The 27352-nt window shown below is 46.2% G+C and overlaps 2 protein-coding genes and 1 pseudogene across 9 annotated transcripts in view; 1 reads left to right on the forward strand and 2 right to left on the reverse strand.

The window, feature by feature from the left end:
* Positions 1-27352, reverse strand: part of LOC119842761 (zinc finger protein 436-like) — a 380355-nt gene that overhangs the window by 219602 nt on the left and 133401 nt on the right. The window lies entirely within an intron of this gene.
* Positions 1-27352, forward strand: part of LOC119842756 — a 97203-nt pseudogene that overhangs the window by 42997 nt on the left and 26854 nt on the right.
* The window catches only part of LOC119842757 (zinc finger protein RFP-like), a 123752-nt gene continuing 103396 nt past the window's right edge, over positions 6997-27352 (reverse strand). Inside the window, exons 1-8 of one of the 8 annotated variants that reach the window (XM_043496838.1) lie at positions 23057-23658; positions 21308-21403; positions 15230-15460; positions 14976-14998; positions 14060-14175; positions 11516-11587; positions 9986-10161; positions 6997-8875 (exon numbers count right to left, since the gene is read on the reverse strand). In XM_043496838.1, the coding sequence (XP_043352773.1) occupies positions 8846-8875; positions 9986-10161; positions 11516-11587; positions 14060-14175; positions 14976-14998; positions 15230-15460; positions 21308-21403; positions 23057-23473 (1161 nt within the window). In that variant the 5' untranslated portion in view covers positions 23474-23658 and the 3' untranslated portion in view covers positions 6997-8845. Of the gene's footprint in view, positions 10162-11515; positions 11588-14059; positions 14176-14975; positions 14999-15229; positions 15461-18057; positions 18206-21307; positions 21404-23056; positions 23659-27352 lie in introns of those variants that run through there. The other 7 variants (XM_043496836.1, XM_043496839.1, XM_043496840.1 and 4 more) reach the window with 7 other exon arrangements.

Genomic DNA, 27352 nt, shown 5'->3' on the forward strand with positions numbered 1-27352 from the left:
TTTAAGAAGCACATTTGTCATACCAGCTCCTGTAGTATCATCAATGTCAATACATTCTAGAAAATGCTCTCTGACAGTCACCATTGCAGGGACATTTTCACTAGGTTCAGTTGTTTTTACAAAACGCACCATTAAAGTCACTTGTTCTGTATGGCTGGTGTCAGGTGTGGAGTCCAGAATAACAGAGTAGTATCTTGCTGACTTCAGATCTGCCATAATCTTCTGTTTTGACTTTTGTTGCCAGTAACTGTATGATCTCATTTTGAATTTTTTTTCCAAGGTAGTGATGTGTGTACATTTCTGGGGTGGCGACTCTTCTTAGATGCTCCAGGAGTACAGCATCAAACTCAGCCATCAGCTCCACAATTTTAAGGAAGTTTCCATTGTTTGGCACATATAGCTGATCTGAAGTGCTAGATTTTGGGTAGCAAGCATTCTCACAGTGGCAATGAGCCTTTTCAGAACATTTTGCCAGAAAAGAGATTCTGATGCAATCTTCTCTTGATGCTGATCATCTATGGTGGCCTTTAACCTTAGTCTCATCTCAAGCTGTTTCCACCTATGGAATGCTCTCTGATGATTTGCTGCCTTCTCTTGGCATGCCAGATTTCTAGTCAGATTTTTCCAGTCCTTTGTTCCTGTACGAGGCTGGAACATTAGACTGGAAGAATTTACAACAAAAACAGTGTGCAGCATTCTGGGTTTTTGAGTACATAAACCATGGCCTCTCCACTTTGTCACCATTGGGGATTTCATGCCAGTAGTGTGTTGGATGGAAACTTCTGTTTTCATTGTCTTTGGGGAAGATGAAGTTTTTTCACTTGCTGTGGCCCATGCAGTACAAGGAAGTCCCTCAGGCTACTGCTCAAGTGGGTCCACAGTCCTGGATCATCTAGACTTCAGGAACTAAACTCAGCTGTAGCTGTTTCTTGCACCTCCACCACACTCTTCTCTGATCTATACTTTTCTTCAGGAATGTGCATGGTTACATCCATTTGAGATGGAGATATGGATGCTGCAGTAGCTGTCAGGTCACCTGCACTCTGACTGGAAGATCAGGCATCTTCTCACCACTCACATCCTCACTGGGGCCTGAAGGCTCACCATGAACATTTGTTGCTGTGTATCTCAGGAGAGCTCCTTCCTGCTTAGATAGAGAAGCTTCCTTTGCTTTCCTTCTTTTTCTGAATGCTGCCCTAGAGGGGCGTTTTCTTCTTTCACTCATGACTGCTGTTCTGTGCCTGTTATAGTGGCTCTCAACACTCAATTGAAGGGGACAAATAAGCAGGCTGGTAGCAGGGCCTGAGTGAGGGAAGATATCAGTGTCTTAAGGGCCTAACTGGCTCCCACTACTTCAGTTGACTGCTTGTTCCCCTCAAGTGGGTTCAGGGAAGCAGCAGGAAACAGGAAGCTCCCTGAGAAGCTGGTGTTAATCAGTCCAGGCTCCTGGGGATGCTAGAGATGTACATAAGAGGCTCTTCCTCCTCTCTTTCCCTGCAACTCCTGCTGCTTTCTGTTGTTCCCTCTCACCTTTTCTCCTGCCTGCCTATTATGTCTCTTGTGCCCTCCTTCCTCCAGCAGAGCACTCCACAATCCCTGTGCATCTAGAGCAGAGAGAATATGCACCAGCATCAGACACAATTTTCTACACTCTGGGTCCTAGTGGCTCCCCCCACCCCCATCTGTCACCTGAGGTGGCCGCCTCAGTTCGCCTCATGGTAAGGCCAGCCCTGGAACTCACCTGACTGCACCTCTGAACTCTGGGTCTTTGCTGAGCAATGACAGCATCTTTGAGCATGGTGAAAGAAGAGGGGAATAGCATGTTAAAGGAACATTTGTTTGTTGGACTTTCACACCACAAGGTGTATCATAAATACAAAGGGAAGGGTAACCACCTTTCTGTATACAGTGCTATAAAATCCCTCCTGGCCAGAGGCAAAATCCTTTCACCTGTAAAGGGTTAAGAAGCTAAGGTAACCTTGCTGGCACCTGACACAAAATGATGACTGAGGGGACAAGATACTTTCAAATCTGGAGGGGGGGGGAGGGAAAGGCTTTTGTCTGTCTGTGTATATACCTTTGCCGGAACAGATCAAGAATGCAAGTCCTCCAACTCCTGTAAAGTTAGTAAGTAATCTAGCTAGAAAATGTGTTAGGTTTTCTTTGTTTTGGCTTGTAAATTCACTGTGCTGGAGAGAATGTGTATTCCTGTTTTTGTGTCTTTTTGTAACTTAAGGTTTTCATAGAATATCAGGGTTGGAAGGGACTTCAGGAGGTCATCTAGTCCAACCCCCTGCTCAAAGCAAGACCAATCCCCAATTTTTGCCCCAGATCCCTAAATGGCTTCCTCAAGGATTGAACTCACACCCCTGGGTTTAGCAGGCCAAAGCTCAGACCACTGAGCTATCCCTCTTCCCCCCTCCCCCCCTGGCATTCTCTGTTTTGAATCTGACTTCCTGTGAGATTCTTCCATTCTAATCTTACAGAGTGTTTCTTTTATCTTTATTTTGTTCTTCTAATAAAGTTCAGTTTTTTAAGAATTTGACTGGGTTTCTAGGGTCCTAAGAAACCCAAGCTGGTCTGTGCTCAACTTGTTTATTCTCAAGCCTCCCCAGGAAAGGGGGTGTAAAGCTTTGGGGGATTGCTGGGGGAAGAGGAACTCCAAGTGGTCCTTTCCGCCAGTTCTTTGTTAAAGCGCTTGGTGGTGGCAGCATACCCTAGTCCAAGGGAAAAGATTTTGTGCCTTGGGGAAGTTTTTAACCTAAGCTGCTAGAAATAAGCTTGGGGGTCTTTCATGCGGGTCCCCACATCTGTACCTCAGAGTTCAGGGTGGGGAAGAAACCTTGACAAGGTGAGAAACTGAGGTGAAGAATACTCCCCAATGTACTCTGGGGTGAGTGTTTTGCTTATGGTTGTGGTCTTTTCCCCAGACTAATACTGGGTTCCCTTTCCCTTTTAATAAAAGTTCTCATTTGTTATACACAGACTCAGTGCTGGCAAGTGGGGAAGAATCGCCTCTTAGAGGCACCTAGGGGTGGTGTTAAGTTTTCCCAGATTCCCAGGTGAGGGCTGGAGATGGTTCTGTTTTGCAATGTTAAGAACCCCTAAATAGTGAACCCAGACCTTGTTGCTGCCCATTCACCTGACAGACAGGTTACACAGGAGCAAACAAATTAATTATTTTTGGTGGTTCTAGGACTGGGCTGGACGTTGTTGAGCACACAGGTTTGGGGATGTTTAGGACTGGGGGTGTGTTGTGGTCCTTTACTAGTAATAACCAAGTCAGGTAGAGACCATAACGTGTCTGCTTTAAAGATTGGCAGGCTGCTAGATTCAAAGGAGTTTGAATCAGAGCTACACCTTCTACAGACACAGAGCCAAAGCTGCTTGCAGACTGGGTGTGTCCCAGACAGAGGACCACAGTAGCAAGAGCCTTTAAGGCCCTACCAGGTATTGAAGAAGCAGTGTCACAACCTCCCACTGGTCTGGATTGCACCCCACAATGGGACAGGGTGGCAGGGACACAATTGATTAATTAGTACTGGGGAGAAGGGAAGCTGTAAACTCCACACCAACAGTGAGAATTCAGTCCAAATCTGTACAGGGGCCAAAGTCACCTTCCTCTACATACAGAAGAGCTGATAACATTGTAATTGTCATGCATACATGGGAAATGGGCAGAGGGGGTTCAAAATTCAAAAGATATACCAAAAACATTACATAATCTTTAAAAACAACATGATTTGGGGGCAATCTCATTGGGGGGGAGGGGGGTCTGAGTAATGTTTTTTTAACTTTTGGGGTTGGCGACACAGAGAGGGTCAGCCCAATGGTTCGTCTAGCCCAGTATCCTGTCTTCCAACAGTGGCCTGTGCCGGGTTTTTCAGAGGGAATGAACAAATGTCAGAGGGAATGAACAAAACAGGGCAATTTTTGAGTGATCCATCCTCCGTCATCCATTCCCAGCTTCTGGCAGTCAGAAGCTTAGGAAAACCCAGAGCATAGGATTGCTTTGCTGACCATCTTGGCTAATAGCTACTGATGGACCTGTTCTCCAGGAACTTGCCTAATTCTTTTTAAAATCTATTTATGCTTTTGACTTTCACAACATCCCCTGGCAATGAGTTCCACAGGTCAACCGTGTGTTGTGTAAAGAAGTACTTCCTTCTGTTGGTTTTAAACCTGTTGCCTATCCGTTTCATTGCGTGACCCTGGTTCTTGTATTATGTGAAGGTGTGAATAACACTTTCACTTTCTCCACACCATTCATGATTTTATAGACCTCCATCATATCACGACCCCCTCCCTGAGTCATCACTTTTGCAAGTTGAAAAGACCCAGTCTATTTAATCTCTCCTCATATGAAAGCTGTTCCATACGCATAATAATTTTACCTTCCCTTCTCTATCTTTTCCAATTCCAAATTATCTTTTTTGAGACGGGGCAACTAGAACTGCATGCAATATTCAAGGTGTGAGCGTACCAGGGATTTCTATAGTGGTATTATGATAATTTGTCTTATCTATTCTTTTTCTAATGGTTCCAAAATTCTGTTAGCTTTTTTGACTACTGCTGTACATTGAGTGGATGTTTTCTGAGAACTATCCACAAAGATTCCAAGAGTGACATCAACATGGTTTTTCTCTGACTCCCCACCTAAGAAGATTGCTGTAAACACCTGAGGAACAAGGACTGCACTGGGGGAGAAGAACTGAAGCCAGACTAGAGGAATTTCTAGCCTGTGAAAGGAATACCTGGTGTTTTAAGCTGCAAGCAAGTCCAGCCTGCCCTCAAGAATCTCTGCAAACTACCTAAATCAACAATTAGGTTGAGAATTTGCTACTCGTATCCAATCTCTTTAGTATATTAAGCTTAGATTGCATTTTTGTTTATTTGCTAGGTAAACTGCTTTGATCTGTTTGCTATCCCTTATAATCACTTAAAATCTATCTTTTGTAGTTAATAAACTTGTTTTTGATTTGTCTAAAACTAGTGTGTGGAAATCATAACTTGGGGCAGAAAGCTGTCTATATTCCTCTCCACATTGAGAGAGGGGGCAAATGTCATGAGCTTACGCTGTACAATTCCCTGTGCAGCACAAGACAGTATAATTTTGGGTTTACCCTCTAGAATGGGGTGTGCACTTGAGTGCTGGGCAATTCCTTAGCTGAAGCCTTCCCATGCAGAGCTGATCTCAGTGTCTGTGTAGTTGCTGCAGCTGAGTGTGTCCCTACCTATGTGTGTGCTGGAGGGGGCTTGAGGGCCTGTCTCAGCAGGACAGTGTAAGGGAGCCCAGGCTGGTGGGTCAGGCTGGCTCAGTGGTACCCCAGTGGGAACCTGTCACAGAGGCTTTGGAACAAATTGATAAATTAAACAGTAATAAGTCACCAGGACCAGATGGTATTCACCCAAGAGTCCTGAAGGAACTCAAAACGTGAAATTGCAGAACTACTAACTGTGGTGTGTAACCTATCACTTAAATCAGCCTCTGTACCAGATGACTGGAGGGTAGCTAACGTAAAGCCAGTTTTAAAAAATGCTCCAGAAGTGATTCTGGCAATTGCAGGCTGGTAAGCTGAACTTCAGTACCAGACAAATTACTTGAAACTAAGAACAGAATGATCAGACACATAGATGAATACTATATGCTGGAGAAGAGTCACGCTGCTTTTGTAAAGGGAAATCATGCCTCACCAATCTACTAGAATTCTTTAAGGGGATCAACAAACATGTAGACAAAGGTGATCCAGTGGATATAGTGTACTTGGACTTTCAGAAAGCCATTGAGAAGGTCCCTCACCAAAGGCTCTTATGAAAAGTAAGCCATCATGGGTTAAAAGGGAAGGTCCTCTCATTGATCAGTAACTGGTTAAAAGGTTGTAAAACTGATAATTTATTCTTACCCTTTTTTTTTCCTATGGAAAGAGGTAACTAGTGGTGTTCCCCAGGGGTCTGTACTTGGACCAATGCTGTTCAATATATTCATAAAATGATCTGGAAAAGGGCGTAAACAGTGAGGTGGCAATGTCTGCACATGATATAAAATTACTCAAGATAGTTTAGTCGAAATCTGACTGCTATGAGTTACAAACAGATCTCACAAAACTGGGTGACTGGGCAACAAAATGGTAGATGAAATTCAGTATTGATAAATGCAAAGTAATGCATATTGGAAAACACAATTCCAACTATACCTACAAAATGATTAGGTCTAAATTAGCCGTTACCACTCAATAAGAGATCTTGGGAGTCATTGTGGATAATTCTCTGAAAACGTCTGCACTAAGTCCAGCGGCAGTCAAAAAAAGCTAAGGCCTTGTCTACACTACACAAGTAAGTTGACGTGTGTTAGATCGACCTATAGCCATTGCAGTAATTACTGTGGTTTTTCATGTCCACACCACCCTCCTTCTGCCAGTCATGTGTGTCCTCACCAGCAGTGCTTCCATTGACTTAACAGGGGAGCCCGGCTACCCGGCACTGAGAGCCTGGGCTCCCAGCTCTCTGCGGACCTTGCAGCTGGGAGCTTCACGAATAGAGACTGAGAGAGGCCTCCCCGCATCAGACCATCCCCTAGCCCAGTGGGTAGGGCACTCACCTGTCAGGTGGTCGATCCCTCCTCCCCCTCAGGTGGAGGAGTGACTTGAACTGGGGGTCTCCTACCATGAGGCTTCCTGGGGGTTCCCAGCGTTGTGAGGCAACTCACTACCCGCTGCCTTGGTGTGAGGCAGTCTTGGCTGTGCCTGCTGGGGGTCAGCTCCCTGACTCAGCCAGCCTCTGGCAGTACAAGCAATTCCTCACAGGCCCTGCTCTCTCGGTACAGGCTAGCGATAGGCACACTCCAAGACCTCCAAGCATCTGCTGCAGCCTCCAGCCCCTGATCGGCTGGACACCCACATAATTCCCAGATCCTCTGTTCTGAAATGAACACACACCCCAGCTTGCCAATTTCACCTCAGGATGATCACTCCGCTCCACACACAGCACTTAGATTCATTTATAGGGAAAACAAGCACAAGTTTATTTGCCAAAGAACAGAGACTCCAAAGACAGCAAGCAGAAATACTGGAAACAAAGGGTTACATATGAAATTAAAACATGCTGTCTAGGCCCAACCAACAAGACATGGTCATGTCATATAGAGCAAAAGCTCTCCCCAAATCCTTCCAGCATATTACAGCCAGGCTTGGCTGTGATCTTCCGTTCATGAGACAAGTCCTGCTGCCCTCATGCCACCTTAGTGGAAAGATGCAGAGTTTGTCTCTGTCCCTACAGCTATGGTCCCCAAATCCACTGTCTTCCTTTGCAGAGAACATAACCCGTGCTGCTTGTGATCCCCTGTCTAGGGTCTCGCCTGGAGACTTTACAATCACTTGATTAGCATTTGGCTCAGACTGAGAATGGGCATTGAGTGAGAAGTATACATTAGTGTACAGGAAGACAGACTGATAGGAAAACATCCTCTACCAGAAAGACTTGGTTATCAACGTCTCGTGACTGGCCCCAACTCACAGACCTTAAGAACATACTTTTCGGTAACTATACACATAACTTCTCACTTATTTTCCATACATACATCTCACAAGGATCATGAGGACCAGCATGACACAGGCTTTCAGTGGAGACCTTGCGTGAAGCTCTTTGGTGAACTAATCCGTAGATACCAGATCCAGTGGGTCCCTCTAACACTTATGCAACTTTGTGTCCTCTATCAGCTGGCACCAGGAGGTCCCAGGGTGATACCCACATCTCAAGCGAGTACCTTAATCACTGGGTGAACAGTTAAGAGCAGGGGGTCTTCCCCACAAGAGTGTGCTGGGCTTTGTGAATCCCATTCTTAGGTACCCATCTCCCTCCATTCATTGTACAGGAAACCTGAGCATGTAACTCAGGCTTTACGAGTCCCAGGGATTTTCTAGGAGCCACTGATCATCCCAACATCTGTGTCCATTTATGAATCTAGCCCCAGGGAAGAGCTGCTGTACATTCTCTACCATTTAAATTAGTTAGCAGAAAGTTTATGCCAGATCACTGGAGGGCAAGGACCTAGGTGTTTAACGTGACAAACGCTGAACGCGCTGTGACAGGACCCTCCCAATCCACCCAAAACTTTGAAAGCAGGGAAATAAGAATTTAAGGGGAAAGTCTCCTACGTTTACATTGTTTACAGGACTTTTGATGACACCCTCCAACACTCCAGAGACTTTCACTAATATCTGACACAGATCTCAAAACACACTGCACACCCAAACTTCACCATATCAACCCTCTCATGCAAAGTCTTAACATGGATCTCATGGGCTTTTACATCACTTGTATCAACAGGTCGCACACCTGGCCATCCCCCATTCCATGCATTTGGGGATGTATCCAGTCATACCCCTGCTGAAGTCACTGTCATTACCAGATTGGAGTCCATACTAATATCACCCCCTCAGACTTCATTCATTCACATGCAAGGGCTCACTCACACCAGCTCCTCTTTCCATTGTGTCCCTTGAAGGAGAATGGACCCAGCTGCCTGGACTGGTGCTGGGGAAGTGATGTTACCAGTGGCAGCCACTCCCCTCCTCCCCTGGTTCTGCTCTGTGCACAGCCCCGTGTTCTAATCCCACATCACTGCATGACTAGTAGGTCTGTCAATGAGTCACAGCCAGGGATTCAAAGCAACCAGAGAATCTTTGGTTGTCCATCTTCCTCTGCTTCCATCATTTTAAGTGTCCATTTCACCTTTTGTCTTTTTCTTCTTAACCAGGAGACCCATCCACTGGTCCCTTACTTCCCCTGAGCTCTTCACTGTGTCTGCCAATCCCATCCTCATAGCCAGGGCTTACACAGCATTGTCCTAATTCACCAAGAACACCAGGGACTTGTTCTTAAATAAAGGCCAAGAGATGACAACAGTAAAGTCGCTGTAAAAGCTGCACATTGGGCCCTCTGTGTCTAACCAGACACAAGAAGGTGGTAGCCCTCCATCAGGAAGCAGAGGCCTTGATAGCAAGAGCACACAGAAAACAGAAATGCAGCACTGACACCAGCAGATCTCAGTGGTTCCCCACAGTGTACACTCACCCCAATAGGTATAGTGACTCAGATCATCTTCTTTCCCAGACATGACTGCAGGGCCTGCTTCCCCTCACCTCAACATCCCTGGGACAACCACAGCAATCGCTCACTTGGGAAAGGAATCCTAAAAAGATGGCTAAGGCTATTTTAATGCAACCCAGGAGCTGAAAACAAGAGGGAGGAGCCAGACAGCTTTCTGCAGGCCACAGTCCGAGCAATGAATTATAGCCATCACTAGGTTCCCTTCACATGATAAGCATGTTCTCTTTTGTGGGACCATGGAGTCATACAAGTCTTGGGGATCCTGGAAACCCTCCTGCCCCCTTCAGGGACAGGCAGGCTGTAAACCCCCATTTTCCAGTCCTTGTGGGCTGTCATGGTCCCTCAGAAGAAGAGAGACAGAGACAAGCAGGAGAGACCCACGATGGGGCAGAGACAGCAGCTTCTCTGGTCTGTTCACTTTGCATTTAAACGTCTCTGCAGGAACATGGGAGTCATGCAGGGTCAAAGAGACTAGGATATCAGAGGCTGGAGAAGCTCATTTCATGAGACCCGAAGCCATGTGCCACCTGGCGTCTCAGGAATAGAGAGTGAGTTGGGAACCTACACCCCAGATCCAGAAGAAAGGGTAGATTCTCTCCCCCATGAATGAGGTTGGTGGGAAAGCGAAGATCGGGGCCTCACTACCAGCATTGAAAAATGCCACCTGCCCCTGTTCACAGTCCAGCGATACCCGGATCCTGCTGGGCACGTAGCTCAGAGACAGAGGGGTTGGAGGGGAGGTGAGAGCCTGGAACTGGAACCCCCACCTCTGCACAGCCCAGATCCCCCGCTCAGGTGCTGCACTGAGCTCATCCTTTCTCTTTACAGACTCTCGGGCCACTCCCACAGCCCAGGCTGTCCCATCCCCCACCTCTACCTCCCAGCAACGTCTCCCTGTGATGAATCCCTCACAGCCCAGCACACAAGGAGACGAATCAAATCTCTGGGGATGTTCAGGGAGGTTCAGCCGTATGACGTCCCAGGTCAAAATTTTCCGATCCACAGACAGGAGGAGCCGGGGATGAGCAGTGTCTTGATCCAGAGTCACACTCGCTGGGGAGAGAAGCAGAGCACTTCAAGCAGAGCTCAGCTCCCCCAGGAGAGCCCAGCCCAAAGGAAAGATACTGGGGGAACAGCCCCTCAAACCAGGTGAAGGGGAAAAGGTGAGACAGTTCTGAGCGGCCTCTCTACTCCATTTTTTCTCATTAAATATGAAAAAGGAACCTGGGGTGGGTTTTTCAGGAACACCTAAGGGAGTTAGGAGCACAAGGCCCATTGGCACTTGACTTGTGCTCCTGACTCCCTTAGATGCTCCTCACAGTCTCAGCCAGAAATATCCATGAGCAGTGCCAGGGCAGAGTAAAGGGTGTTTGGGGGCCAGTTGGTGAGACTGTTTCTGTGTATTGGGTGTGTCTGAACTGGCTACTCAGGCTGATGTCAGGATCTGTAGGGCACAATGAAGCCAGGCCCCCAGTCAACTTGATGAGATATTTCTGCGCCTGTCACACAACGGCTTTGGACAACACCTGATCGGTTCCAGACCAGCTGGGCCTGGTTGAGTCACAAATGGGCAGAATCCTGCTGACTTTGGGGACAATCAGAAAACTGGAAAAGTCCAATTTCCACTAAAATCAGGCCCTCAGAGACACAGGGTGATGTGGGCAGAGGAATTTCTCTGGCTACCCCTGCTGCCACCTATGACAGGTAGCTCCTAGGGGGTCACACAATGCTTTGCTTATGTAGGCTGAGCTGTTTGCCCAGCTGGGCCCCTCTCCCCCAATACAGCCCATTCCCACAGAGAGACCCCTTACCCTCACTCTACCCAGCCCCCCAAGAAGGACCTCCTGCCTGCCCAGTCAGTCCCCCCATGACTCCCAAGCTGGTAACCTCACCCCTCATCCCATCCCAAATTCCATCCATGCCCTTCACTCCCACTCTGACCAGCCACCACAGCCACGCCCCTAACTCCCCACTCTAATCAACACCCACCACATAGGTGGGTCTCACCTCACACTGTCCAGGCCCCCTAGCTGGAGTCTTCATTCACTCCCCACGCTGGCCAGATCCCACTAGCTGGGCCCCTAACCTCCTCTGCACCCCAGCCAGTCCTCCTAGCCATTCTGGCTAACCCCAATAGCCAAGCCTCCATCTGCATGGAAAAACTGGATAAAAGACAAAGCTCAGCCTACATGAGCAAACGTGTTACAAACTAGTGATGTAATCGTACCTTGTGGTTTCCTTAGAACCTAATCATTTTTATATTGTTTTAGTGTGCTATGTAATTTTCTTTCTTTCTTTCTTTCTTTCTTTCTACTTTAACAACAAGTAAACAAAGATATTTTGGGGGGAAAGTGTCTTTCCTTCTAATTTAGTAATAAATAAATAATAACAATAATAGCAACTCCACCTGGAAACGTACCCTTCCCATCTGATCCCATGGATTTCCCCTTTCCTGTCTTCAGTTCCAATGGCAGAGAGTCTAATGGAAGGAACAGGTGAAAGAGACAAGACTTCATGCTGTCGTGTTTATGCGGTATCCCTGCTCTTTCTTAACATAACTGCATTTTGGTTAGGAGAGAAAAACTGATGGAGCCAGACATAAAGACAGACAAAGCAGTGAAGAAAGAGCCAGATCCATTTTTCCAGTGTGGCTAAGTTAAAACTGATCAGAAACTTTGCCTTTTCCCTCTAATGGCAGTGTAACCCAGTGGTCGGTGTGTTTTGTCTCTGCATGTGCCCAATTGACAGAGAATGCAAGTCTGCGACAGCTGCATCAAGTTCCTTAGTTCAAGCTGTAGAGGCTCCTGTGCTCAGCTGGGAGGGTGCTTGGTTCCATCCCTATGTCCTTGGTTTGATTTCTAGGGTTGGCCATGATAGTGGCTTTCATGTAAGAAGGGAATTATCTGGGTTTGAAACATTGGGGACCTCAGCTGTTTGGGATGAGCTTTGTCTGTCAGCAGAAGTATATAACCCACTGGCAAATGTGGTGTGTCCCATCTCTGATCTACAGACAATGTGAGTTTGTTATAACACTCAGGTAGGAAGCTTGCCTCCAGGTAAAATTCTTGATATTCATGATTTTAGCTCTGAAGCCCTAGTTCAATCCCTGCTGTGTTGGCCAAGCTAGCAGCTGTCACAACAGCATGTCAGTGCACTTTACTGTCACTCCATCCAGAGAGACAGCATCTACATTTGTAAAGACAGGGAAAGTGAGGCTCACAGAGATCAAGGACTAGATTTTTTTCTTCAAGCATGGCTGCTTCTTTATGGTGTAGAAAGGACTGATATTTTCTTTTATAAATTCCCTCAATTGTTACATCTCACTCCTGTCCCCACTGTGGGACAGAATTATCCCTAGGACTGAGCAGAGACTAGTTTTCCTATCTCTTAAATATTTTAGAGAGTTAAAAAATTTTCTCCATCTCAAACTGGGACAAAAAATTGAAGTCTTAAAAATATTTGGTAACTCAAAACAGGGGGAAAAAAAAAATCAGTTCAGGTGAATGAAAATGTTTCATTTTGAAAGTTCCCAAACAATTCTTTTTTAATTTTCACCTTGTTTCTAACTTTTTTTAAGTCTAAAACAGCTGAAATTTTACAACAAAAAGGTAATTTCAAATTTTCCTTTAAAAATGTCAACATGAAACATTTTGACAACTATGATACTTATTTTCCCCCAAACTTTTATTTGAGTTGGGACATTTGTTGAAACTGATCCTGACTCGTGAACAGTTTCAGTTTTGACATAGCAGCATTTTTCAATGAAAAAATGTTTAATCAAATCCTTCCCAATCAGTTCTAATGATCCCCATTTTAAAGATGGGGAAACTGAGGCACAACACATGACACATTTTTCAAAAGTGAATACTTAAAGTTAGGAGATGAGCCTTTAAATGCAGGGGTATTGGACAGACACATTCACTCTCCAATATCCATTACCACTGTGGAAGGAACCAGGATTTGCCCAGTTAGTTCATAATTAGCTTCTGTCTGTTACTATTGCCCAAGGAGTTAGCAGTGGATTCACAGCCCTTTGGACCAGCCCAGAGTGGGGCCTGCTGGGAACAGTGAGAAACTGTGGAGGGATTCTCCTTTCCACTGTGGCCCATATACACTGCATTGTAAATAGGCTAAGAACTGCCTCAGTGCAAGCACCAGCTGAGACAGTCACACACATAGGCGCCGACTTCTGCTCACACCGGTGGGTGCTCGACCACCCTCTACCTCTGGCCCCACCCCAACTCCACCCCTGCCCTGCCCCCTCCTGCCCCGCTCCCATACCAACCCCTTCCCCGAAGTCCCTGCCCCAACTCCACTCCCATTCTGACTTCTTCCCCAAATCCCAGTCCCGCCTCTTCCCCTTCCCCGCCTCCTCCCCTGAGCACACCACATTCCCGCTCCTCCTTCCCTCTCCCAAAGCTTGCTACGTCACCAAACAGCTGTTTGGCGCCTGAAAGCGCTGGGAGGTAGGCGAAGGAGCAGTGACACGGCACGCTCAGGGGAGGGGGAGGAGGCAGAGGTGAGGTGGGGAGGTGAGGGGAGCTTGGCTGCCAGTGGGTGCAGAGCACCCACAAATTTTTCCCCATGGGTGCTCCAGCCCTGGAGAATCCACGGAGTCGGCACCTATGGTCACACAGCCCAGCAGAAGGGGCAGACCCAGGCCAAAGGGAACTCTGCTGCACTGACTCTGGCCAGGGCTGCTACCCATAGGCAGCATCTCTTTAGACAGCCCCCAGCCCACTGGGAATTCTCTTAGCCCTGATCCAGGAGGCACAGCAACCTTAGCCTGTAGTTTTGACCTGCGGGAGAAGGGCTATGCGTCCCTCTCTGTAGAATGTGGCTGAGTAACTCATTTGGGGTTATTCTGCTGGCTGCTATGAAGTGGCCGCTGTCTCCTCCTCCAGTCACAGAGACTCCTCTCAATGTCCCCTCCTAGCTCCCTTCTTGGTACCTTTCAGTTTGTTCAGGGTCAGCTTTACAGCAAAATTTTTCTGACAGAAATGGCTGAGGCTCCTTTCCAGATCAGAAGAAGCCTCCAACCGCTGCTGGAACTTCCCCTCCTCAAACCTAGAGAGAAAAGAAACATTTCTTTGTGTGATTTTATTACTACACGCTAGTGACAGCAGCGGGCCTGAGGACCTGGAGTCTAAGGGCCTGTATATATGGGAAATTTTCTATCGGAAGTATATGCGTATGGTTATATCACTGGAGCTCTGCCAGGAAACCCCCTGGGTCGACAATCTTATCCAGCCTCTGAGCAGGCACAGCCCAGACAATGGCAGCACAAGCTTTCTACATAGTGGCCACTGATGTGCTTCAGCACTGACCTGGAAACCAGCTCTAGGGACGAGAAGGGAGTTGTCTCCATGGCTAGTTCAGTCCTTGGCCTTCATCTTCTATGAGCCAGGATGTTCCCACGTTCTTGTATTTATTACATGGTGGGCATCTGCCCCCTAGGAACAGGTCTGAGAGCCCCATTTGCCCATTCCTGAAATGACTTCACCCGTGTCACCAAACAATAAATTAGGTGGTAAGTGTTGTGATCACTGCTGACCTGGGCAATAGAGAAGCCAATGACTGTGAAAGATGGTGAAAGACCCATATTCCATCCCCAGACTCCTGAGGCAGCCAGTCCTCTAGAGATGGATGTTACCATGTTTAGGGTAATAACCCTTCCCCTAGGACTCCGGTCCCGTATAAAAGGATAACGCCCCAGGGTTAAGGGTCAACACAGGGAGATTGGTCTCTGAAATGTGATCCTGCCCCACACATTGTGCTGTTGTGTCCTGGGGAGATGTGCTAATAAGATTCCCGAGCCCCTTTCCAGTGCTGAGAAGCATGAGGGGGAGTGAGAAGGAGCCACTTACTTGTTCATGGTGCTTCTGATATCCTAGAGGGGAAAGAGAGAAAAAAGGGAGCTCATTCCCAAATGCCCCACACTGGGCATTCTTCCTGCTCTGGAGGGGACTCACTGTACCGTTACCACTTCTGTTCCAGAGGGAATTTTTAGGAGAAAGTTTGCAGCTTTAAACAATTTGATACATTTATTTTCCAAGGCTCATGATTCAGGAACCTGCCTCTCCCTGTGAAGGGATCTGAGGGGGGTTTATAATGTCCTCACCTGCAGGAATTCACTGGCTGGCTGCCGGCTCTTCCCCTCCAGCTCACTGATCTGCTCACTGAGACGGGAAATCTCCTTGGAGAGTTTGGTGACATTTTCATCCTGCAGCTTCACAATCTCCTGGTCCAGCTCTGCCAGCCAGGCCAGCAGGAGTCGCTCTTGTTCCCTCAGGAACTGATGCAGCTGCTCAAACTCAAACATAATCTTCAGTCTCTCAGCTTCTGTCTGTTTCTGTAATAGACAAAAAGAAACAGAGAGAGGCTGGTCAGGGTCCTAGAGAGGAGTCATGGGTCAAGTCATAAAACCCTGGGTGTGAGGGAAGGAGCATTTCACTGCAACCCCTGAGAATTCAATATCTAACACCTGAATGTGCCCTATGGTCACAAGGGAGAAAATTTTCCCACAGGCTCCTGTTTGGACCCTATCTCCCTTCGAAGGGAGATTTTTGTGTCTCCCATGAGGAGCAATTTCTGTGTCCATTGCCTTCTGGCGATCCAGGTCCATGGCAGCAAGGAGTGCGGTTCAGCCAATATTGGCAGGGACTTCGGAGAGAGGCCAGGGGAGAAAAAAAAACCAATAGAACAAACAGATGAAAAAGCAGCAATATTGTAACTGGGAAGACAGGATCTCCACAAACCGTATTGAGACACAAAGAGAGAGAACTCCATCAAACACACAGAAATTGATACCTTCCCCCTCCCCCACACACAGAAAAACCCACAAAGAAAAGACAGCTACTCTACATTTTTCTTATCTTTCTCTCTGCTGCAACTGCGGGGTGGACAGCAGGGGCAGGTGCTTGGTCCTCACTCTGCTCTCTGGCCCCCCTGGGGCTGTGTGGGTACCAGGCCAATATGCACTTTCAGAGTGGTGAACCCCAAAACTTCCACACAGCCTCCCGGGGACTGTAGAACTGATCAATGAAATTGTTTTTAAATTGTTCACTTTATTAATATAATTTCTTAAGTAAAGTTTTATGAATGAAACTACATTCATTCATAAAACCAGGTACCCCAATAACTGGCTAATTGAGTTTCACTTTCAATCTAATTGCTGCTTAAATCGCTGAAACTTACACTGTTTCAACATTGTAACTTCTGCTCACTGTTTGTCATTCCTTACACTTGTCCATGTTGTAACCCAAACTCCATTTTAAAATGCTCACTTCATTTTTGCAAAACCCTGCTGTAATCTTATTAGTTTAGTTTAGATATGTGAATGAGGTATGTATGGATGATGGAATCAGCCTCCAGCCCCAACCTGTCCTGATGAAATAAAGTGTAAACACCAATGGCTGAAGATGCAGGAAACAGCCCTGACAAAGTAAGAGGAGTCCACCATCAAAAGAAAAGAACAAAAGTACAATTTAAGAAACATCAAAGCCAGGTCCTAGGCTGAAAGTCATGTCTGCAATTGACAGGTGATCACTCACACCGAACCCAGAGGCAGCATGACACAGCAAGACCTATAGACTCTGGATTCAAACTAAAGCCTACAAAAAGGATGGGTGAGATGGAAGACTTTGGAGGGTAACATTCTGCTACCAATATGGAAGGGCATCGGTGCATGCCCAACAAAGACCCAGCTCTTCCTTGTGCCTGGCTTTCCTGGCCAATTAGCCACCACAAGCTACGAACCCAAACCACGAACTCAAGCTACATTCAGGTATGGTAACTATACAGCAGCTGCAGAACATTTGGTATGCGTGTGTGTGTGTGTGTGTATATATATATATATATATATATATATACACACACACATATGTATTAGATATTATTGGTCTTAAATCAAATTGTGTTATTCTAATAAATGTGACATCTTGTCTTGTCCCCTGAAACGATCCTGTCCAGTTTTGTCTGTATAACAGGATCCCTTATCCCTGCATTCCAAGGTGCGGCAGGGGCAGGGATAAGGGGTTCCTGAGGTGCTGGAGTACACTGCACCTGAAGCCCTGGGGATGCACTTCACTGCTCTGCAGCCAGCAGCAGCCAGGCTGGGGCGGGGGTGTGTGTGTTTTTCCTCAGATACCTTCATTTTATGTCGAACTTCAAAACAAACAGAGAAAAATAAACAAAAACCCCTTCACTGGACAGCCCACTTTAAACATTAAGAACTGCAAAGTTTCATGTTACTAGTTTGATGGCCCTGGAGCCTGATGTCCTAATTAGCCTCAGAACAGGGGCACGTGGGCATTTTCCTGCCAGCGTGACTCTGCCTAGAGCTGGGGAGCCCAATTCTCAGATTGGATGGTAGTCAGTACTGGATTTGCCATAGCGCTGGGCCCAATCTCAGAAGGGGGCCCATAGCACTTGCTTCCTCCCCTCTCACAGCGCTGCAGAAGTGGAGGCTCTGAGAGTGCGCCTTGGAGCATTAGGGATCCAGCATGGGAACTGAGAACCCACGGGGCCCTGGGAGCTGTAGTTCCTTGGCCAGCTACATTTCCCAGCATTCCCTTGGCTGCTATCAACAGGAAAGGGAGGGGAAAGAGTGGGGAAGCTATGAGACCCCATGTGCTGCAGCTTGCTGTAGATGGGGAGCTGGCTGCTAGAAGGGGGTGGCACTGCGAATGGGGAACAAATATGCCCAAGGAGTAGAAACCTTTGACCCAGATATCACCCTTAGAAGACTTCCCCAGACTGGCTTAGGGATGCTAGTGTGACCTCACCTTGCAGTCCCCAAAGAAGGAACTGGGTGGAATGAATGGACAGTGTACCTCTCTATCTGAAGCCTAGCAGGGGAGGTCTGTGGACCCCACCAGGAGAAGTTAAAATGAAAAGTAAGGGAGGGGAGGCTCTACTAGAGGACCTGGGCAGCTTTAGGTACAGTACCAGGCACAAAGGAGGATCTCCACTTCTGAGCCATGAAAGTAGAAATTGACTTTTCCTTTCCAGATTTATCCAATATTCAGAAAGGGAATCTAGCACATGCCTTCCAGATTTGAACACCCTCAAAATTCAGGAGTGCTCAAGCTCAATTTGGGCAGCTGTTACCTCATTTCTCCCAATCAAATATACTGATCCGCTGTAATTTTCTGTAGAAAAAGTAGGATAGAATTGAGCAACAAATGCTGGGGTCTTCCTAGTACTAACTAGGACTGGAATTGCTATTTTCAATAGCCATTGCCATTTTTTTTAGTTTTCTTTGTTTAAAAAGAAGACTGTGATATTGCATTGGCAAATTCCCCACTGAAATGAAGAGTGGAAGAAAAGAATAACAAAGGCACCTTAGCTTTTCCTCAATTATCTAGGACAGTCTTACATTATGGATCAGATATCCTCCAATCACACAAGCGGAAAATTGTTCCACTTGACTGCAGTTCTGTAACCATGCGGGAACCAGTCCTGTCTGTGTTCTGTGCACATCCCTGATTCCTGCTGAATTCAGAAGTGCCTTGCTTTTGTAATCATACAACCTGATATTTTCAGCCCTGGTAAGCTAAGCAGGAGGCCTCTCAGAAAAAGTTAGGTGCTGTAGGAAGTGTTACTTATTCACTAGGTAATGTGAGACCTTCCTGTTACAATAGTAAACCAGTGCAGCATAGAATGCACTTTGCTCCTAGAGTCTAGAATGGGGTCCTTTGCTTTTATACACAGCCCATTAAAGACATTGAAAAGACTCCCACTTACTTCAACAGGCTTTGGACAGAACTGGTTATACACAGGGTAACTCCACTGTCTTCACAGGGTCCTGGTCCCACAGCAGAGGGGGGCCATGTGAGCTTGTTGCAGAGCTGCTGCTCAGGGATGGGAACCTCCTGGCACTCCAGCCTCCAAAATCATTCAAGCTGCACTTTCTGCATGACTATGTGCTAGCTGAGAGGTGCATGGGAATTGGTGGCCTCTGCTGCAGGTGATGGGCATCTCAGGTACTTAAAGCCATGGCTTAGAGGAAGGAAGCGCCTAACTCCAAAGTCTGCAGCTGCCTAGGGCCAGCGCTGGGAACTTAGAACCCCTAGTGCTGCCATTGCAAGGTTCAAGCATGCTCAGCCTTGGAATTGTCACCCCTCCCTTGCTAGCAGCTGCAGCTGTCTAAGGCTGGCCTCTGGCAATTGGCTTCATGGCTGTAGACAGAGAAGCTGCAGGTGGCTCTGTGACTACTGGGGGCCATTAAGCTAGGAGCGGATAAAGAAACTGGAGTTAACCTCAAGGAACAGACTTCACCAGTAGAAAAGGAATGTCAAGGGGAGCAGGGAAAGTGGAAGCAGATCAGGCTTGCAGGGGGAGAATAGCCCAGCTGGCTAGGGAGCATGTCCAAGGTAGAAGGGAAACAAGCATAGGGAGAGGTGGTGGTGACCAAGTAGTAGACTAGCATGTAGATGGGAGCAGAGGGAGAAAGGCTGGTGACTTCAGGTTCCCAGGGGCTAAGTCCTCACTTTGGGGAAATGGTGTTTGCAATGGACAGTGCCCCTCTCTATCTGAAGCCTAGCAGGGGAGGTCTGTCGTCTGGCAGGATGAGTGCTGAGGAAGGGATTTGTCAGAATTGATCAGGTTGTGAAACTGGCTGTGAAATTTTTTTGAGCTGAGACCAGAACCACGTACAGTGACAGGGGGCATAAGGTGGTACTGGAGACATGACTATAGAAGGGCTGAATGAGGAAGGAGATAAATCTGTGGGGAGTTTGCCCCGCTCACTGTGGACACTGGTAAACCCACATGGGTGTACAGCTTAATGAGAAAAACTGGGGGCTGAGGGAGCTATGTATGGCAATGCATATAGTCATGCAGAGGTGTGTGATCAAAATGAAAAATGTCTCTGAGATTCAGTACTGGGTATACTATGGCACCAATGGCACTGCCACACCAGGCCCACACTCGGAGCCCACAATGACTACATGGGGGCCCACATATATGTTTGGCTCCAGGGCCCTCAAAAGGTTAATCCAGCCCTGATGATAGTTCAGTATAAAACCTTCTCCCACTGCAGCCATTCTACTGAGACAGCCACCAAAGGAGCCAGTTATGCCATGCATGTACTCATGTGCTCCTTGTGGGGAGTCCCCAGCACTGCTACACTTAGGAAATAGGATGGGCAGTAGAGTTTTCCCAACGTGCACCACATTCCTAGGGCTAGAGTGACGACACAGGGAGGGGGTTTACTCACAGAATGGGTGTTTTTATTACTTAATAAGGGGCTTGGGGGTGTTGTAATGGATATAGGCATGTGCATACTAACTTAGACAAAAAGAAGTGTGCTGTAACTAATTCGGTGCTTACTGGATAATTGGGTCCAGGGGAACAAATATCGCAATAAAGAAGCCTGTACTCATATCCGGTCAACCTGCTTCATTTCTTCTAACAACTCAAGCCTGGGGTTAGAATCATAGAATATCAGGGTTGGAAGAGACCTCAGGAGGTCCTCTAGTCCAACCCCTGATCAAAGGACTGATACATTGCCTGATACAGGTCAGCTAACTTGAGTCTTGTAGGCCAACCCTTGGCCTACATTGCTGCATAGATATACCCTCTATGTATCTACACTGCTGTAGTATACTTTCAGCTCAGGTTGATATTCCAGTGGACAGGGCACTGGATAGGGAGTCAGAAAACCTGGGTTCTGTTCCTAGCTCTGCTCCTTGGTGACCTTGGAAAGTCACTTACCCGCCTCATGCCAAAATGAGGATAATGATATTGACCTCCTTTGTAAAGAGCTTTGAGAGCTATTGATGAAAAATGCTATACAAGACGTAGGTATTATCTATTAATATTGGGGTGCATCTCCCTAGCTGCACTGTGGTCTCCCCTCTGGCTGAGTTGTGGTGTATCTAGGGAGATAAACGTTGGCCTGTAAGAGAGACTGGAGACATGACACACAACTCCCTTGGGGCTCTGTGGTAGCTCAAGTGGATACAGATTAATCTGGAACTGACCCAGAACTAAACATTTTCATTCAGTTTGATAAACTGAATTGAAACATTTCAGTATTTCTGAATCAAACCTTTTCTGAACTATCTTCAAGAGAAGTTTTGATATTTTGATGTTTTGTCCTGGATCCAAATGAAAATAAATATTGAAATATCAGAATTTCCCATGGAATGGAAATTCCATTTTCCAGTCAGATCCATTAATGGTAGGCACCTACCAGATGTTCCCAGCTTCTCTGTGTATCCGTCACTTTAATTTCCTGTAGTTTTTCTCTCTCTTTCTTCAAAGACTTCAAATGGGTCTGAATTTTTTTCTGAGTAGAAAAAAAAAGTTTTAATTATTTGAGAGTTTATTTATTTACTGTGGGAGGGTGGATTTGAGGAACAAAATCTATGTGTATTGTCATACTGCAGGGGGGTGGTAACTGCCAGCAAGTGTATTTTGATCTATGGGTATTTGTAGAGTTTTTTGAAGTTTATGGCTGTGCTCGTCCACTTTCATTCATGCTAAACAAGGGAGCAGTTCAGTGTCTGTTTGTTTAGTGATAGCTGAAACAATAGATGCTACCACCCAAGTCATGGGCCAGCATGGCGGTGTGAGGCTGGAGTAGAAGCTGACCACATGGACTGAGGAGTTTCCCTGGGACTGACTGCAACCACAGGGGCTGTGGATTGATTGGATGGCAGCTGTGTCAGTGTGTGTGTAGCAGATGCAGGTGGGGGAAACAGGAGAAAAGTAGCCAGAATAGCCAGGAGACAACCAAAGAAACATGGATAGTGTGGCCCAGAGTGGAAGACAAAAGAGGGAGTTTGTTTTGGGCAGAGTGCTGGCTGGAAAATCAGGCTTGGACTTCTGAGCAAGGAAACTGCTTTCTGTTGTTTGTGTCTGGTGTGTTCAGGGAAACAGAACTTTGTGTACATTGTTAAAAAATGAACATGATTGCATGCATCTAGTACTCCATCATCAATTTCTCCTTCTAATGAAAATGACCTGCAAGGCCCTAAATTTTGTCTAATAGCTCAGGCCAAAAGAGATGACATTTTAAACAATTGTTGATCAGACAGACATTGAATGGAACCAAGTTCCTTTTCCGTAACCTATTGGCATTACTGTAACTATCAGAATATAATAGAGCAAGATGGATACACTGGAGAAAGGTCTGATGTGTGAATTAGAGCTGGGTGACATTTTTTTCAGTAAATAATTTATTCATTGAAAAATTCAGTTTGGGGCCAACTGAAACCATTTGTGAATTTGGGTCACATTTGGCGAACAGTTTCAGGGCAGAGGAGGGGAGGAAAAATACAGAAAGTCCAAATGTTTCAATATAACATTTTCAAAACAAATGTTACAAGTTTTTCATTTTAAAATTATGTTTCAGTTTTAAATTTAGTTAGATTTAACTTTTTTTAAAAAGGGGGAGAAGAAAAGGGGAAAGAGAGCTCAAAAATTAATTGAAACATTTAGTTTCAGGTTGAACAAAATATTTCATTTCAGATTAAACAAAATATTTTGTTTGACCCAAAATGATTGGTTTTCCCAGTTTTCATTTTGGTGAAGGGAAAATGCTGTTCTGTGTCAATCTAAAACTATTACTTTTTCCAGTTTCTCAGGTCAGTCACTGAACTGCAAAATCAATTATTTCCCCAGCTCTAGTGTAGCTGCCATTTAAAAGTTTCTGTTCTCCAGAAAACTTCTTTTATTTAATCTTTCATGCAATCAGTATATTACAGAGTTGGGAAATTCTGTTACAATAACAGCAGATAGAGAGGAACTAAGTGTTATCAGCAAATTGCAATGAAATTGAACTGTCTTTAAAATCTGGACCTGAAGAAGAGCTCTGTGTAAGCTTGGAAGCTTGTCTTTTTCATAAACATAAGTTGGTCCAATAAAAGATATTACCTCACTCACTTGTCTCTTTAAAATCCAAAGCTGTTAACTATCACACTACATGATGGTGTCCTACCTTGTACTCCTGGGCAGCCTCCTCTACGGGAACCACAGTGTGAGGTCTGTGCTCCTTGGATCTGTCACACACCAAGCAGATGGGGGTCTGATCCTCCTCACAGAACAGTTTCAGTTCCTCCCCATGTGTCTCACACACTCTCTCCCCTTCGGCTCCTTTTGCTGCCTGTAAGCTCAGTTGTTTGGCAAGTTCTACAACATTTGCCAGCTGCCTATTAGGCCTGAAGTTTCTGTGTTGAAGGATTTCTCTGCACTGAGGGCAGGAGAAGTTTGCATCGGATCCCTGCCAGCACTGGGTGACACAGAGCCGGCAGAAATTGTGCCCACAGTCTAAAATCACTGGGGCTTTAAAATACTCCAGGCAGATGGGACAAGTAGCTTCCTCCTGAAGGCTTTCTACAGGGTTCTCTGTAGCCATGACTCTCTGTGGGGGAGCGTGACTGGATAGCTGTGCTGTGCTTTGCTGAGCTCAGTCAGGTTTCCGGCTAGTCCTGCACCAGGAAGTGGGTGGGCTCTCTCATGAAACTGACTCATGATGTCTTGCTTTGCTGGAAGGAGTCCATTGTTAAAGAGATAGCCCAAGGCAGTGGCTCTCAACCTTTGCAGTCTACTGTACCCCTTTCAGGAGTCTGATCTGTCTTGAGTACCCCAAGTTTCACCTCACTTAAAAACTACTTTCCTGCAAAATCAGACATAAAAATACAAGAGAGTCACAGTCTCACTGTTACTGAAAAATTGCTTCCTTTCTCATTTTTACCATATAATTTAAAAGAAATCAGTTGGACTATAAATATTGTACTTACATTTCAGTGTATAATATATAGTACAATATAAATAAGTCATAGTTGTATGAAATTTTAGTTTGTACTGACCTCACTAGTTCTTTTTATGCAGCCTGTTGTAAAACTAGGCAAATATCTAGATGAGTTGATGTCCCCCCTAGAAGACCTCTGTGTACCCCCAGGGGTATGTGTACGCCTGGTTGAGAACCATTGGCTAGAGGAACACTGATGAGGAATAGAATATTTTCTAGGAGTGACACTGCTATTAAGTTCATGGTAAATAAATTGGGAATGTTGTGAAAATCTGTCCATTACTTACTGAGATATAGGATGACATAGTTTTCTCAAACAATTAAACAGTACAATGCAAGGAAATGCAGTTAAGGTCCAAAATCCTTATTCCTGTGCCCATCCTCCACCAGACTCCTGGCGCTCTGCATATAATATGAGGCAGAACTTTTGTTTAGGAAACTTTTAGATATGAATTATGTTTATTATCGTAGTGTTTAAGGACCAACCAAAAATGGGGCATCCATTGTGCTAGGCACATGGACCAACATTTTCAATCTAATTTCAGGGACATTTGTGGTGTTAACTTGCTAATGCACTGAATACACACACAATATAAGTTCCTTTATTTTATTTTGCTAAATAATAACATAGAAACACAGATTTACCCTATTAATGATCGTGCTGAAGTACAGTGAATGTTGCACTCTTTCCTGTCATTAGCATCCCTTATTCAGATTGAGCTGGCAACAGTCCTGTTGCAGAAACAGATTAACTTTGCTGGAAGTATACCCCTTAGTTTTGCCTCATAGCAATGCTGGCTGTGACAGGATTTTCAGCATTTGTGCAAAAATTCACACACAGCAAAGAAGTGCTAGCCAAGACCCCCTTGCCATTTACCAACATGTGAAGTAAAGGGTGGGCATATGTTAGTGAATCCCCAGATTGAAAATCTATGGAATAGCAGATCCTCTCTGCTTATTTTTCACTAATTTCCATACCCTGTCAGGTCTTGATCCAGCCCAGCTATAACAGCACCCCTAGTGCCCAGGAGGAGGGACCTGCAATTAATTCCCCTGTCAGTCTCAGCATAGAGGCAGCTGCCTGGGACACAGAGGTAGAAAATCAGGGGCTATCCCAGCCAGAATGGCGCTGCTGGGGAGTGTGAGAAATGGTCCCTGCCTCCCCAGGGCTGAGCTCTGCCTCTAACGCTCTGATTCTCTGTCTCCCCAGTGAATGTGACTATGGATCCAGACACAGCAAATCTCCACCTCATCATTTCTGCAAATCACAAAAGTGTGAGATGGGAACATGCAGGGCACAATCTGCCTGACAGTCCTGAGATATCTGATCCTGTTCCCTACATGCTGGGCTATGAGGAGTTTATTTCAGGGACACATCCCCAGGAGGTGGCAGTCAGGGTTTGTGAATGTTGGTGGACCCTGGGGGCTGCCAGCAAGTCTGTGAGGAGAAATGGGGGGGGGGGCATTCACCTTTAAACTGGAAGGGGGGATCTGGGCTGTCAGGGTCAATATTGGGCTCTCACCTCCCTTGTGACCTCCCCTGCCCTTGACTGCAAGGCCCAGGAAGATCTGGGTCTCTCTGGACTATGAACAGGGGAAGGTGACATTTTACAGTGCTGATAAGAAGGTCCCGATCTTCACTTTCACCAAAGCTTCCTTCACTGCTGAGCAAATCTTCCCTGCATTCTAGCTCTGAGATGCAGGATCCCTGTTCATATTATGTCTCTGAGACACAGGATAAAATAACTCATGAGGCCCAAGCAATGGGATTCTCTAGCCTCTGATGGCCCGGGACAACTCCAGTGTTACTGTGTGGTAGAGCTGGATGAATAATTATTTCTTGGGTTTGGGGCCAAACTAAGAAAAAAAAGCTGAAAAAAATCATTTTGGGCTGAATTCTACGCTTAATTTGATCAGAAACAAAATCTTTCTTTCTTGTTAAATCTAGCTAACTTTTGAAACAAAACCATTTCAAAATGACAAGTCAAAATATTTCTTTTAAAAATATCAAAATAAAATGTGAGAGAGACAAGGAGGGTGAGGTAATATCTTTTATCATTTTTTATCTTTTATCAGACCAAATTCTGTTGGCAATAGAGACAAGCTTTTGAGCTGTATAGAGCTCTTCTTCAGATTTGGAAAACTTACTCAGACCCTACACTCCAAAGTTAGGTGGACATAAGCCATCTTGCATTGATCTAGTTGTGCATGGGTCTATACGTAAAGCTGTCTCCCACTGAAGTAAGTGCCCTGTTACATCGACTTAGTAACACCACCTCCCTGAATGGCACTGAGCCATGGTTGATGTACATAGATTGGCAACAGTGGAGTGTAGACACTGTGTTACCTATTTCAGAGTGGTAGCCGTCTTAGTCTGTATCAGGAAAAAACAACGAGGAGTCCTTGGGGCACCTTAGAGACTAAGACATAGAGACTATGTCAACCCTAACAGTCCTCCAGACCATAGGCACCAACTTCCCCTGTAGCTGGGGGGCACGAGACCCCCCTCTGCCCTGGGCCCACCCCTTCCCCCAAGCCCCTACCCCTGTCCACTATTTCCTCTAAGCTGTGCGCATGTGCACACAGATCCTAAAACCCGCAAACACGGTTAAACACCGTGCGCACAAAAATGTACACAGAAGACTTTTTTGCACACACAGCCTGTCAAAAATTTGCATAGAAGAACTTTTTTGCACACACGGCCTATCAAAAATTAGAGGAACCATTAGTCTCTTCTCATCCCTGCTCTGCCCCCATGCCACCGCATCCCCAATCCACCCCTTTCCCCAAGCCCCTGCCCTGCCTCTTCCCACCTCAGAGCACACCCCATCCCTGCTCCTCTCTCTCCCAGTCCCTCCTGCAAAACAGCTATTCACAGCAGGAGGGAGGCACTGGGAGGGAGAGGAGTTCATTAGCAGGGATGCCAGCTAATTAGCCCATTAGCTAAGTAATTAGCACCCACTAATTTTTTCTCCATGGGTGTTCCAGCCCCGAGCACCCACGGAGTCAGCGACTGTGCTCCAACCACTAACTCAATGCCTGACACTGACCGCTCTGGTCACAATTGTGAACACCACTGGCCAGGGGTCACAGGGACCAGAAGCCCACCCCCCTCTAAAGATCCACATGAATTTTTGAAATGTCTTTTCCTGATTGTCTAGCTGGGCGAGTGCACCTAGCAGCTCTCCATTGTTGTGTGCAATTGCCCAGCTGACCTTGCTGGCTATACACTCCAACCGTGCTCCTTCCTGGAGTAGACAGGAGATACTGGATCTCCTGGTCCTGTGGGAAGAAAGGCTGTGCAGGTACAGCTCTGATCCAACAGTCGAAAAGTCGACATCTACAAGCAGATTGCTTGGGGGATACAGGAGAAGGTCTACAACAGAGAACAGCAGTATGGGCTGGGGGAGCTGCCATTGTATCTATCACCATCCCGGTCCCTTCCCCAGCTAGTCTCCCTCCAGCCTCCCCACAGCCCCCTTA

Source organism: Dermochelys coriacea, chromosome 14 (assembly GCF_009764565.3).
Source record: "Dermochelys coriacea isolate rDerCor1 chromosome 14, rDerCor1.pri.v4, whole genome shotgun sequence".
NCBI classification, from domain to species: Eukaryota; Metazoa; Chordata; order Testudines; family Dermochelyidae; genus Dermochelys; species Dermochelys coriacea.